This window comes from Triplophysa dalaica, chromosome 24 (genome assembly GCF_015846415.1).
Source record: "Triplophysa dalaica isolate WHDGS20190420 chromosome 24, ASM1584641v1, whole genome shotgun sequence".
Classification (NCBI taxonomy): Eukaryota; Metazoa; Chordata; class Actinopteri; order Cypriniformes; family Nemacheilidae; genus Triplophysa; species Triplophysa dalaica.
In genome coordinates, this window is record NC_079565.1 from 9,952,979 (window position 1) to 9,967,987 (window position 15,009).

The 15,009-nt window shown below is 38.5% G+C and overlaps 1 protein-coding gene across 2 annotated transcripts; it reads right to left on the bottom strand.

The window, feature by feature from the left end:
• Positions 1-19: 19 nt before the first annotated feature.
• Positions 20-14,587, bottom strand: ice2 (interactor of little elongator complex ELL subunit 2). Of its 2 annotated transcripts, none has more exons than XM_056739457.1 (15): positions 14,480-14,587; positions 14,273-14,374; positions 13,728-13,998; positions 13,532-13,651; positions 13,070-13,204; positions 12,866-12,982; positions 12,418-12,574; positions 12,034-12,224; positions 11,184-11,949; positions 10,715-10,881; positions 9,078-9,207; positions 6,408-6,492; positions 6,199-6,249; positions 4,058-4,298; positions 20-158 (listed from the first exon to the last, which is right to left on the bottom strand). In XM_056739457.1, the coding sequence occupies exons 1-15, from the start codon at positions 14,491-14,493 to the stop codon at positions 150-152; spliced, it is 2,556 nt and encodes an 851-aa protein (XP_056595435.1). In that variant the 5' UTR covers positions 14,494-14,587; the 3' UTR covers positions 20-149. The 2 variants fall into 2 exon arrangements, with proteins under 2 accessions (XP_056595435.1, XP_056595434.1); XM_056739456.1 differs by lacking the exon at positions 20-158 and adding an exon at positions 2,738-3,157.
• Positions 14,588-15,009: the final 422 nt, after the last annotated feature.

The window sequence follows — 15,009 nt, forward strand, 5'->3', positions numbered from 1 at the left end:
CTTATCATCCATGCCAAAAGTCTTTTCTCTCTTTCCATCAAACACAGGTCACGTCCTCTCACATTCTGCTTTGGGACTCAAGCTCCACCTCTTATGAGACACACCCCGCTAACACTATCCAGCTCATAGTCTGGGTAAACTTCACAGAGTTAAGTAACCTACGAACATAAAGGATATTAGAGACAGCTCCTCTGGAAAGTGAGAATTTAAGTGTTTTTATTTTTCTACAGTTACTTTGAACTTAGTCGAATGTGCAGAGAACAAAAGGAAAAGAATAAACATGTTGATGTTGATATGGGAGAGATTTGTTAGCATTCCTATTGATCTCTATGGCAGTGTCTGTCTGAAGCGTACATCCCAAAATGTTTTGTTATTTTAAGTCTCGGGTAAATATCATGACAATGCTGTTTGGCATCAAAGGAATGTATAGATCACAAGAAATTTACCAGAGACAAAAGATTGCTAAGAGAAATAATTATACTTTAACGTTTTAAGGAGCCTTCGTAAAAACGCAAAACATTCACTTTTAATGTGGGACTTGCAATATTTTTTTTAAACGAAATAATAAATATAATAAAATATATATTTATTTATTTGATATGTTTAGTGAGAATGCATGTTAGCTTGAACGGCTGTTATTAGAGAAAGATTTTATGGTCATTTATTTTCAGTCCAAAATAGTTTTAACATGTTTTCAAATAGCCATTGTGCATAAAATTTCGCACGTCATCTTAAAGGAAGTGGCCAACAATGCATTTGTTAAAAAGAAAAAGGAACAAACTGACGTGAAGAAAAGCTTTTACTGCACTGCTTTAAATGCACAGTCATTAACGTTAAGCGATCCGTCGACTATGTGATGAATTTTAATACCAAATCAGTCCAAAAACACCAAACTGGACTAGATTTTGTTTTCGTGTCTTGAACAGATGATTCATGCTCCTGTAAACATATTGTGTGCGGATGATATGATTATTGTAAACACACCTGCCAGCAAGCTTAGAATAGATTATTATTAGACCAAAACAAAACTGACCAATAATCCTTTCAAGGATTTAAAGACAAACACGTTTTTATTAAACAGATTTATAAATATGTGAACATTATGTTATATTTTTTTATTTTTGTTTACTTCTGATTGGCTTAAGCAGGATCAATCTCTTAAAATGAGTGTTGAGAAAGAGATTCCCGAAATGAACTAAATGTTGTGGTGATATTTCTATGAATGAATAAAGAAAGCTCCGCCTTCCAGAATAAAGAGCCAATTATCAATCACTACTCAGGTTTGAGGGCGAGTAAATGATGACAGAATTAAGATTTGTGTGTGAACTGTTCCTTTAATGTTTTAATTGCTGGTCAGAAATAATTTGTTTTATGGAGCGATTTAAAAAATACAAGTCTACGGTCATGCAAGAGATGACTTGGTATAGTATGCCTGAAAAAGCTGCCCTGAAGTCTCGCAAATACAGATAGGATGATGACTTCCCACAATGACTTTGGCAAGGCGCAGACCGACACAAACACAGACAAGTGGAGTGACATAAGCACTCTTAAAGGGACAGTTCACCCAAAAATTTAAATTCTGTCATCATGTACTCAACCTCAGATTGTTTCAAACCGATATACATTTCTTTGTTCTGTTAAACACATGAAAGATATTCGTAAGAATGTTAGCAATTGTCAGTTCTGTGACATCATCCACTGCCATAGTTGGACATTTTTTTGTATATTTTGTTGTTCTGATGAAGACAATGTGTACTTACAATGTGTGTTTTCATGCTTTTCCAGTGTAAATAATCACAATAAGTGATGATATTGTGCTAAAAAGATCCTAAATGGAATCCTTTGGAAATCATTGCAGCAGCAGGCAAAGTTTATCACGCAGCACCAGAAGTTAGTCCCAGGCTGTAGGTAACTTGTATATGTTGACTGAAGTTAACCTATTTTCACATGTGCTGTGGGGTAACACTGCGCATGTTACGGCAGCAAACTTCCTTATGAATATGATAATTAAGCCCGGAATGGGAGTATAGTTCCTTATCAAATCGACCTAGAAGATCGCAAATTTTCATTTTCCGCCTGTCTTAGTACACGATATAACTACAGAAGAGTCAAGTTTTAAATAAGAAAAATACCAAAACCTCTTCGGTCATTTTTGAACCCGATGCTTCTGGTCTTACTGGATTCAATGATCAATGCTAAGCTTAAGCTGTGCTAAAAGTGCTATCGCCAGACCCGAAGATCAGCAGAATACATTCTAAAACAGTAAAACTCAATTGGGGAGCTGGAAAATGAGCACATTTCCCAAAAATGTGGAGTGTTCCTTCAACATCATAATCTCATTTTTGACAGAGGCTGTTGCTTTAAGAGGGTTTGCATCTGAACTCTTCATATGTAGCTTCCTGCCACTTGCGCAAAATTACGGCAAGCAGGGCCCGAGCACAACGTTTTTAATGGGAACGGCAAACGCAGTCAATTTTTCAGTTATTTAATCTAAAAAGTGAATTATTGTCACATACTAATTTCAAGCAGTTTCAAGCCCTTTATCCCAAATCCAAGCATTTTTAAAACCTTGAAAACACTGCATTAAAAATAAAAAAGATTCCGGATTTCCAGCACCCCTACGAACCCTGTTACTTATACAGGCATGAGAGGGTGAGCGCATGATGTCAGAATGTTAATGTTTGGGTGAACTATACCTCTAACAGTCTTGTCCAATCAGATTAAAGTACCAGAACTAACTGTTATAAACAATAATTTATTCTTTTCCTGCTGACATAAACATGAACACCAACAAAGATGAAACTTAAACCTCACTGTCTGATTTAAATGTGAATTGTATGTATACATAGTCATCATCGCTTTGAAAAAGTAAGAAATACACAAACATATTAATAGAAATCGTACAGCCATTCTTAAAGTTCAAGTAAACATATCACGAGTTCTTTACACCTTCATGGGTTTGGCTTTTTTTGGACTCATTAATCATCTTGGCTCTCACTTTCTCCTGCCATTTGGGTTTCTGATAATTGTTTTTATTTTTCTTCTTCTTCTTCTTTTTCTTCGGTGTTTGGTTCGGATTGGTTGCTGGTGTCGAGCCCGTTCCAGAGTTTGTGGGTCCTTGCTGTGCTCCCTTCTGTGCCCTTTTCCCTTTCTTTGACTGTGAGAGAAGAAGACGAGGGGAACAACAGGAGTTCAGAAGACTAGTTTAGACTAAAGGTTGTTGGATCGAACGCCAGAAGTGGACTTCAATAAAATGGAGAATTACAGAGATCTTATAATAACAAGACGTCTCCTGTGCCGACCAACCATTTTACATGTGCCATTGCCATTCTAGAGTATGCAAACAGACCCCCATGCTTGTAAACGTAATGGGTTAGTGTAAGAAATTTACACACACATGTTGGAGAATACCTATAACCTTTCTGTAGGGTCTGCTTTTAAATTGTAAATCTAGCTAGGAAATCCCTGCATGCCTTGGGCCTGAAGGCGTGTTTTTGCAGGAGCTTGTGAAAGCAGCGCTCAAGTGAATTACACAAACACACACACCTTGGAGGCTTTGGAAGTTGTAAGTGAAGACAAGAATTTATTGCTCTACACATTTGAAGCGTCACGTTTCCCGAGGCAGTGTACAGTCTGGACCTGCATTGTATGATGCAAGCCTTTTGCGAAGGGTTGAGCAGAATTAATTATGAGTTAATGAGAGCCGAAGAAAAACAAATGTTTTGCGATGAGTGCAGGAGGGGCACTTAAAAGGGTATATGGCATGACGTAGCCAGTTTAATCCAATACAATCATACAGGAAGTTATTATTATATTTCATCTAAGAAAAATCTACATTTTTGCCCATGCGAAACTCATTGCCACAATGTTTTGAATCATTTCTTTAACAAGACAAATATGCCTTTCTGATGGCTTATTGGGTTTGGAAACACATTATATTTCACTTTGGGAAATCCAAAAGCACACTCTGTTGTGCAAGCATGTGTTAGTGGTTAAAAATTGTAGATCAGGTTTTAACATCCGCTTAAAAACATCAGGTTTAGTAGTTACGTCATACCTGAAGAGGCGGTCGTGGGGGGAAGGTGCAGGGCGGTCTGTTGTGTTGCTGGTGAAATGGCAGAATGTGCCAGGGGTCCAGGGGGACCCAAGGCAGCACTGACGCCACAGCAGGGGGTCCGCAGTGCACGGCCTGCAGGTTGTACACACCGCGAGCGGCCTTGTTACCGTCGGTTGCTTTGAAGATGGTTACGAAGCCCTCCCGAGGTTTGTGAACCAGCAGGTATCGTCCTTCCTGTAGTCTGGGGGAGGTGTGAAAAGATGTTAGCACAATGAATTGAGATTTGACAGCTGATAAATAAAGTGAATTCGTTGCTGATGACTGAGTAAAGCTGTATGTACTAGCAGAGCGGCTTCAAAGCATGACTTTATACTAACCAGTTAGCTATAGCTGACAAGCCACAGCTTGCATTTACAAAACTGCAGGCTCAAACTGTCAAATTTGTTAAAATGATGTTCAAATACTTCTCGGTCTCAGATAAATATAGGGAGACAATAAAAAGTATAGGTTGAATCTGTACCAACAGTACTCTGTTTGTTGAAGCATTCTGAATATGGTAATAATGACTTAACCAATGGTGTATAGATATAGTGTGGGGATGTTTTTCACTTTGTGCAAATCAGACGCGATTTCTTTAAGACTGCAAGGGAAGCTAAGCTTCCCCTATAATTGTCAAAAAATGAATGGTCGAATATATGTACTATTATGTTAACATTTTACTGACTAAAAATGCGTTAAACACGTTCATCTCGAACGAAAACAATTTCGTTCAGAATCAGCTACTTAGGTCGGCTGACTCGATTTCCTTCTCATTCATTCCCGTAGCGTACAGTGCATTACTCTGTTGAAGCCCAGCGTCCATTGACTTCAATGGGGCTGCTTTAAACAGTTTTTTTCAGTGCTTAGAAACAAGACGGTCATTGGATAATGCTGCGATTATGTCCCACCCACGGACGCTCAGCGTCTCTGGGATGAATGGAGGAGTGGGCTGGCCCGGACTCCGAGCGTCTGCGTGATGATGGGAGGGTCTGTCATCTCTTTTTAATCCACTTTTATGTCCTAAAACGCGGACATAGGGTCGACAGCCTATAAAAATGTATTTCTTGTTTGTTTTTTAGGTTGTTTGCTATACACATTGTCACATATCAGCTTTTAGACATTTTTTTTTTTTTTATAAATCATAAATGATAAGGAGGCGGCAGCTTCTCGCAATGCAAAGAGACGGTTGGTGTGGGCGTGGTCTTCAGATTATGACGCGTATCACTCTGTGTCTCCATTTCCAACTCAGTCCCATCGCGGATTTTGCATGTGTAGTCGGAAGACAAACTGCTGCAATCTTCATCGTATATTTCACACAATTTCACACCACATTCATTGTTTCAGTTTAACATAATTCCCACATTTCCTCCCGTTGAGTTAAATATATATATATATATTAGATCGTTTGTTCATTAATTCATATAGTCTGAACTAGCCAGCTAGCAAACTGCACACGGTGGCATACAGTGCTAATATTGTCGACCTGATTTTGGCAAAGCCATTAGAAAGTCTTCCTTACGAGGAGAAACTTAGAATTAAACAGCAGGGCAGATCAACACCTAAGATTGATTTAGTGCAAAAGATAGGGAAAAGTAACAGGTCTTTTCAGCTCTCCTTGTATGACAAAGTTAGCTGGCTGATTGGAAGTGCTGTGAAAAAGAAAATGTACTGTTGGCCTTGTCTCTTGACATGGGTTACAGAGCATTTTCTTGAAAAGGAACGTAGGGCAGAATTTACATATAAATAAATGGACAATTTTTATGATTTAGGCCGAAAATGAGCTTCCCCTCTTTAAAAGATCAGCAGCCGCCACTGGTGCAAATAGTGGTGCATAAATTAGATTTTACTTTACGAAAGACAGATTTAACTACAATAGAAATATACATACAACAATATAAAGATTATGTGGCCCAAACTTCTAGGAGACCTCCGCAAAGAATCAATAACTGTTGAGTAGTTTTAATTAAATACAATTAATATAAATGAATATAAAAATATGTATTCAATTCTAAATACAGCCAAACACTGTTACTTCACACTAACTTTGGGCCAGGCATAAACATCCAATGAAATCGTCTATAAAGAGATAAAATAAAACTTACGTTGAGACTTTCTTAAGTAAGTGATAGAGGATGTTTAAACACCGAGCTGGGCTGAAAAACAAAATATTGAATACAGTTTTTTGGACAGATAAAACATTTTTACTTCTAGATTAAAGACGTTTTATTTCCTTTAAAAAGAATGTTTTCTAAAAGAATGAACTAAAACTGTACACTTTCAATGCTTGAGTTGTGGGATGAGATGAACTCACTTGAAGTTACAGGTGATGTTCTGAATCCAGTCAGCCTCCAGCTCCTGTATCTCGGCCACTTCTGATGTGTGGGCATTAATACGACCTACAAAAACACAAGAGAAAACAGTTACTGAACTACTAGATAAAAAATACACAATCACCATAAACAGTTTTTATAAGTGTGTAATCTCATTCGTAAAACTTAAGCATCATTTTACAGGAACATGCAACTATATTGAGGCATCTAATTTTCATAATTCCAATGTTGATAAGGAATTCATACGGGTCCACCCTCAAACACAAATGTCAGTAGGTGGAACAGAATGTACAAATTGACATACAAATTAGCCACAAACTCACTAAAACATAAGTTGCTGTCATTCATCATTCATAATAGTTGTTTTATCCTCCATTATACTTAACACACCCAAAAGCTAAATAATTGCAGCAGTCATCAGTCAGTGTGCAGCAAAGCGTTAAATACACGTATGCTTCGGATGACTTTAAAAACATCTTAATCCAGGTAAACAGGTGGATGCTGAGCTATCAAACCTTGACTAAGCAAACAGGGCATGTGTCGACCTGCAGCATTACTCATGGAGTCCTGCAATCACTGTTCCCCCAGTGTCTGTCTTTGAATAACGACATCATTGTGAAATATCGAAGGCAGAGTTTATTCCCATGAATCTCCACCCCTATTTGTTCATCTGAACATGGGAGTAACTGCTCGAGGCCAAATGACACGCCTTTTCTAGTTAACGCTACATTAGATTGTCTTGAAGGGATAGTGATTATGATTGATCATTTGAGCTGATGGATGACATTGAATTTTAACCCATGTAAAGATGAGTATACAAAGTAGATTGCATTTTTATGCTTTAATCAGAGAAAGCGATATAGAGACAAAAGTTATGGTCTGCAGTTTTTACCATTTGAAACATAAGCTATGTGTCCATCACCCTGATTTTATGCATATTTTGAAGTTTCGCATCAAAAACATGTGAAATGCAAAATATCTTAATGATCCAGTGTATGAAATTAGCGGCATCTTGTGGTGAGGTTGCAAATTGCAACCAACGGCTCAGTCCACCACTCCCTTTTTAAGCATTAAAGGACTTAGATGTTGTCATGTTTTCGATTCTTTGCTGAAGGAAATAACGTATTTAGGAAACGCGGCCTGTGGAGCAGTTTGTCCGTTTAGGGCTACTGTAGAAATAACATGACCAATTCCGTGTGAGGGCACCAGCGGTGTATGAAGACAACATTAAAAATACAATACTTCATCATTTAAGGTCTTTATACAACTCTGAGGACATTTTTATGTACATAGCCAACATTAAACCCAGGTGACTAAGCGGATGTGTCCACTGATGCTGTCTTTCCGGTTTCAGGTCTTGTTTTATTTACTGTTGGTTACCATGTTAACAATACCCCTTGATGGAAAACCAACATAGCATTAGATTTTTCTGTAATTGCAAACTTTGAAGATTCTCATCACATTTGAATGGAAACACGACTACACCTCTCACCACAGAACAATCAGTGGTACAAAGAATTTAATCTGCCTCCATTTGCCAAATGTCACATTGACGCAGAAGGTTTATTGCAACCATGCAGTGAGCATAACGGCCCATTATGTTATCTGAAGAAAAAAAGAGACAAAATTCCTTTACTAAGCCTTGAGGAATGTCAATAGCAGAGAAATGTGAAGAATTTAGAATTGCTCTGATTTTGAAGTGATTTTCACCTTCAGGCGTGGCCTGCAGTGAGGCATTCCATGTCCATGTAGTCAATTTAATACAAGCTTAATGTACAACACTTAAAGTATAATCCTGAAGTTCTGTTTAGTCAGCTAAACGTCACTGGTTTCTGATCCACAGAGCAAAACTAAAGTGTACCCTTTTTCCTCTTTTACATTGTGAAACCCAAGTAACCCTCCTCCCTGACTGAGTTATAATACATGTGGTTGCATTCTTGAGCAGCCCTTTCAACACCAAAATGCCGGTAGCTATGGCAAACATGGGTCCAAACAGTGAGTCACGAGTGAGGCATGCTGGGAGTTTATGGGAAGTTCTCTTTTTGCTGACTTAAACTAAGACTCGGTGATAAAACATGGATACGGCTGCCTTTGTATTTGAAAGTCTTAAAGGTCCAGTGTGTAATTTTTTGAAGGATCTATTGACAGAAATGCAATATAATCTACGTACATAACTATGTGTCCAGAGGTGTATAGAGACCTTACATGATAAAGCGTTATGCTTTTATTACCTTAGAATTAGATATTTCTATCTACACAGGTCCCCTTCCATAGAATTCACCATGTTGTTTCTACAGTAGCCCTAAATGGACAAACTGCTCTACAGAGCACATTTTGTAAATACGTTATCTCCTTTGCCAAAGAAAAAGTGGCGACATCTCAGTCCTGTATGCGCCACCGTAGCGCTTCGAAAGGGAGGGATGGAGTGGGAGTGAGCCATCGGTTGCAATTCGTAACCTCACCACTAGATGCTGCTAAAATCTCAGCATTGCTCCTTTAATATATAATGTATTTATTTATTATTTCTTTCTTTTATTTACATTATAATTTTCCTAAGGGACTTATTTAAGGTGGTGCTTTAACTTTTCACTGTAACTTCATTAAACACATCCCTTTGTTACCCCACAAGACACATTAATCAGGTCTCTTACTTATAAAAGACACTGCGCTGGAGTGCAGAAGTTTCTCGGCCCACAGTTGACAGACCTCAGAATGGGTCAGACTCTCTGCTCCGTAGCATAGCTGATACTCCAGTTTGGGTAAAACGTGCAAAGGGACAGCCTACACAAGCACAGACTCAATGATTATCAACACACAACACAGATATGAGTAACTTTAAATAACACAGAACAGAAAACCAGAAGTTGTGCTTGTGTAAAATCAAGATTTCATGGCCTTTTCTTCTTGTCTAAAGGCTCCTGTATATACAGCGATAAGATTTTAACGCAGGCTGTGCAGATTCACACAGGAAAGAATGTTTAAAGAGAGGGAGGGTTGGACAAAACTCACTCCTGTTTATAGTTTAAATAATAATGTTTGCCATATAGGCAAACTGACTCAATCATTTAAATCCAATTATATAGACAAATAAATCACAGAAGACTTAAGTAAATATAAATATAAAATACAGAAGTATCTCCTAACACAGGAGGTGAACAGTCTAACAATGAACCTCAGGCGTAGCCTTCAACTAGAGAAAAAAAACTCCATCATATACTTAAAGTGACACCTCACCCAAAAATGAAAAATCTGTTATTTACTCACCCTCGAGTTGTTCTAAATCTGTATAAATTATTCATTTATATATAAATACTCAATGAGAGAGAAAGATATTTGGAAGAATAATTGTAACCAGACAGTTCTTGGCCACCATTGACTTATTTCACCATTGACCATTCTTCCAAATATCCTTTCTGTGTTCATTTACAACAAAGACATTTATACAGACTGCACTATCCCTTAAAGGCAGTGGTTCTCAACCAGGGGGAGCAGAGATACTGCAGGTGGGGTGCAAAGCATCCCCGAAACCCCAACCTTTGGAACTCTATCGTGAATGCACAGAGAAATGTGATTGCAAATTGACGGAGGTCAATGTTCCATCTGAAGCTGGGCAGTGCAATTTTAGGCTGCGCACAAAAGCTTAATTTCTACAAAGTAGGCAAACGTCCACTCAGTAAGCTGCAGCAATAACCTCCACATCATCTATAGAAACAGGTAGATCATACAAGCATGTTTCTTTCAGACTGTAATTTCAGAATAAGCTAAAGTCTTTCTCTCCCCAATGAGGTCAGAGTGCGTGTGAAGGGAGTGGCGTGTAAATAAACTGTTTAAAGCTGTTGAAAGTTATAAAAGATGTAAAGCGATATTTTCCACCGGGAAGTAACACCACACCGTGTCTGTATTTTAAACTGCTCATAAACACTCGCTCGTTTTAAAATCAATGAAACGCACACCGTTCTTGTGATCGACCAGATTAATCCTTTTGGAATAATGCCCAAAACAATATTATTTTGTGATGGTTTTCATGCAAAAGCTTATGGTTCACAATGGTATTTTAGTTCTGTGATGGTTTCTTTTGGGTTACTTTTGTTTTTATCAGCAGGGTTGTTACACTTATAATCTGATCTCTTGAGAATCAATCAGTCATATACAAGCATTTTTTGCTTCTTTATATATATATATATATATATAGTTCTTTAAATGGCCTTACAGGGGGGCGCGACCATGAAAAGGTTGAGCACCACTGCTTTAAGAATTTCATTGGCTTCCCAACCACGGTTCTTCTCACCCTGAATGTCTCTCTGTCATGTCTTGGGTGAGCGATCAGCACACTGCTGCGCACCATGAGCAGAATGTCATGCAGGCTGTAGAGTTTGTACAGAACGCTGCCCTCTGCTGGAGGATCAAAGTCAACCTCATCCTCCGCCCTGATCTGAAGATCTTCCTTCAAAAGCCCTTTAAAAAAAAAAAAATCTAAATTAAAATTGGCCATCATTTATTCACTCTCATGTTGTTCAAAACCTGTAAATGACTCTTTCATTTGTGGAACACAAAAAAGATATTTTGGAAAATGTTTCAGTGGTTTTGTGTCCACACAAAGGAAGCCAATGGGGTCCAGTGTAGTTTGGTTACCAACGTTCTTCAAGATATCTTTTTTTGTGTTCTGCAGAGGAAAGAAAGTCATACAAGTTTGGAATGACACAAGTGTGATATCATTTTCATTTTTAGTTGAACTATCCCTTTAAGAAAGCACTAACGTTTTCTGGTTGCGTGGACAGGAACTACAGTAGACAATGTGGGGTCCTCGCCCTGACCCTCTCTGGACTCCAGGTACGAGGTGACACACGGTTTGACCATAGAGTACATTTTATGTTCTGGAGGTTTATCTTCTAACACCGCCGCTTTCTGAGGTTCTTGGATCTTACTGGGAGTTGGTTTCATCATGGCATCCTGCATCTTCAAAATCTGCCCGAGCTGATCGCACTCCCCGGAAATTCTTTGCCTTTTAGGACACTTCCTCATTCCTTTACCTAAAGGGTTTGCTGGGGTCGATGTGGCCAGGTTGAGTTGAGTCGAGGTTTGGGGTCTTTGCGGGGAAGCAATTTGATCTATAACCAGCCTTTCATCATCTGAATCTGATTCCTGGTTCATCATCCGTCTAGACCGCTTGGTGGGAGGACCTTGAACGTGAGACAGCTTATCAATCTTCTCTTTTGAACCTCCCCTCAAATGTTCCTCCTCAGAAGCCACACTTAAATCCAGGGCGCAACCTTCCCCATCAGCTTCTTCCTGGATCTCAGATGGTGTACTTTTGGGGTTGTCTTTAGTTATATCTAGAGCATCAGTTGGTTTCTTAGGGCTTGAGATGACGTTAGAGGGACCTGCAGCTGTTTTTGCTTCTTTCTGTGCCTTCACTTTTACATTGGTCTTGCAGGACCCCCCGAATGATTCCAGGTCTGTTAAATCTGCTTCAAAGTCCATGCCAGCATCATCAAATGCCACCACACTTCTGGAGATTGTCTCCTGAGCGAAAGAAAGTGATTCCGCTCACGTTAAATATTGAGTTGTGTGTTAAAGTAAAATGTTTGCTCAATAGATTTATCTCACCTCAGGTGGGCGGTCGGTTTCTAGGGAGAGATCTTCAGAGGCGAGTAAAAATACGGGATTTTGACGGGAAACGGTATTCTTGAGCGCTACCTTCACGCTCTCCTCGTGAAACATCAGATTTCTCTCTCTCCAGCTCATCTCGGTCTTCAACAATGGAGGATCGATGTATGCGGTTTTACTCTGACCACTGCCTGAAGACAACCACAATGTTGTTTAAGTGACTATTCCCGATTACAATATTTCATTCCTGGATTTCGTAATCTTGCAGATTAACTAATTATAGTAACATGCAAATATAACTACGGTTGTCATTATAAATAAGCACGTTCAATTCAATTAAGTGCATTTTTAAAAGAACAGGATTGACGCATAGTGACCTCTGACCTCTTGTAGCGTTCGTTTTGATCCAAAAGGGCAGTTCCCATGCCTCGTTGAACTCAGGGTCATTGCTGAGTAGCTGAAGGAAGGCCTCTTTAGAAAGACACACATGTGGCTCGTATGTAGCGCTGAGTTTTTCTGCATTATTGTCACTGCTGATGGGCTACAAGAAATATCAGAATATCAAACTACTTTTAGTTAATAACCCAAGGCTGTCATATCAAGTTCTGAGCCCTCAGGTGGTTACAATATATTATCACGGACAGTAACAATATATTATCATGGACTCTTAAGTAAAAAATTCAAACCAAACGCAACAGTGCCCCCTGGTGGGTAAGGCCGCTCAAAGCACATGCAGACTACTTTTGTTATACAAGCCAGGATTACAATGGGTCTCAAAAATCAGAACGTGACAAGGCCATATATAAACATTATTTATACAAATGTTTCTTACAGTGTGCAGAGAGCTTGCTTTCTTAGCTGGAGGAGTCACAGATGAGACCGTCTCATAGTCACCGGCAAGTTGAGAGTTTTCAGGGAGAATTTTTTGATCAACCATATCTATTTTGCCCTGACGACAAACACAATTCAGATACATGAATCACAATGATCACACATTTATGTAAAAACAACATTCATACTGTATAAAAGAAATTACCAATGCAAGGAGCTGTTTCTCGAAATTGAGCGATAATTCACACACAAACTTTGCAGTGGTCAGGCCGGTTATTTCCTGGATGCTGTATAACTGTGGGTAGCTCTTAATATGTTCCAGGCAGACTGTAAAGTACTCCTGAAAAGCACAAAAAAAACTTTTAATCGTTTAATGCAAAAACCCTTTTAAAAATGTAGACTATTGATAGTAAAGGAATAACAATGAGAAAATTGCGTTTGGATGTGCTACCGATGAAGGCGATTGGTTGTGCTACCACCCTTTATTATGTGATTATATATATTTTATTTACTCTGGTACATATTATAACATATATATATATATATATATAACTGATATATCGCCCATTCCTACTTTAAGTTAACTGCTTCAAAAACAAAGAAAAGATTCAGAAATACTCCAGAAAAGACAGAAAATAATCATTAAACTGTTTAGTGTCAACTATACCTCAATGTAGCGATTGCCCCCCGGTGGCACATAGTTGTAGCCATCAGCACATGCCCTTGAAACATTCTGCAGGTACTTCATAAACTCTGTGATCTCATTGCTGATACGCTCCGGCATATGCTGAAGTGTGAGCAACAATTACGATTAAGAACTATTAAATCCCAATATGAAATGCTGGTGATGATGTGTGGTTTACCTTTGGAGCTCTGCGATAGTTCTTGTTTTTTAAGCGGGAGAGATGTGAATTGCGTTCTTTTACGTTGAGGGCTGTGAAGCTTGTGTAGGGCACCAAGGGTTCAGGGAAAGGTTTTTTCACAATCCTCACACGGTTGGGTTCAACATTATTCTGAGTTTGTCTGCTGTCAGGCGGCTCAACCGAGGCATGGCTGGTACTGGAGCCGTTCTGGGAATCTTCTCTCACACACTTTGCAGATTTCGATTCTGAGGAGGATCCATCTGGATCATGGCTTTAAAATAAATGACCACAAAATAAGACACAGAAACACCTCATCATGGAAAGGTAATCTTTACTGAATAATGTATTTTATTTCTAGTTGTTTATTTAATATACCATGGGTTTATTACAGTAAAAATATTTTGCCTCAACTTTGATTAGAAATATTATATTTTGTGTTATGCTATAGTAGCCACTGTTACATACTTAATTGTTAACATTGTTATAAAAAGTCATCCATGGTTTTATATGTGACTATTAACAACAAATCCGACATTTAAACGTACCTTTGCACCAAAGCATACAGCTCTTTAATGGTGGGAGCTAAAGTGAACTTGTCAAATACATCTCTAGAGAACACAACAGGTCCAGTGACAGGACCATCAGTCCTAAGGAGGAACAACTCGAGTTATAGTCTAATTCTGATTCAGACAAAAACTGACCTTGTAACGACCAATAAGACTATTTATTTATATAAATGCGTTGCCACTTACCATTTCAACTCCATTTTATGTGTTTTGACGTAATTCACACCATGTTTTTATATAACGGGGTTCTCTCACGCCTCTTGCACGCTGACGCTCGTAACATCATAACAGTGCACCAACATGAATCTTCCGACCGGAACTAAAACGCCAAACGAAGGTTCCTCTTTGGACATTCAACGTATCCAGATTCTTGTTTCAACTATTAGAAAACATTTTACTCAATAAATAATTATATGTTTTCCTGATATTGTTGTATTATTACTATTTTTAATAATGATTTCCATTATTTTGTGAGTGCGCAAGTTAACCTCATTGGGAACGAATAATACATGGGATTTAAGATATTCCCCACTTCTACACGGAAATTAATAAACACTTTTAGCGGCCGTTTCCCGGACAGGTCTTGTCCCAGACTAACTTAAATGTTAAAGGTGTCTTGATTGAAAACAACTTACATATCTTAAAATATATTAGTGTTATAGTTGTCTCAACAAACACACAGCAACGTTCTCTTTGTAAAGTATGTTTTTATACAC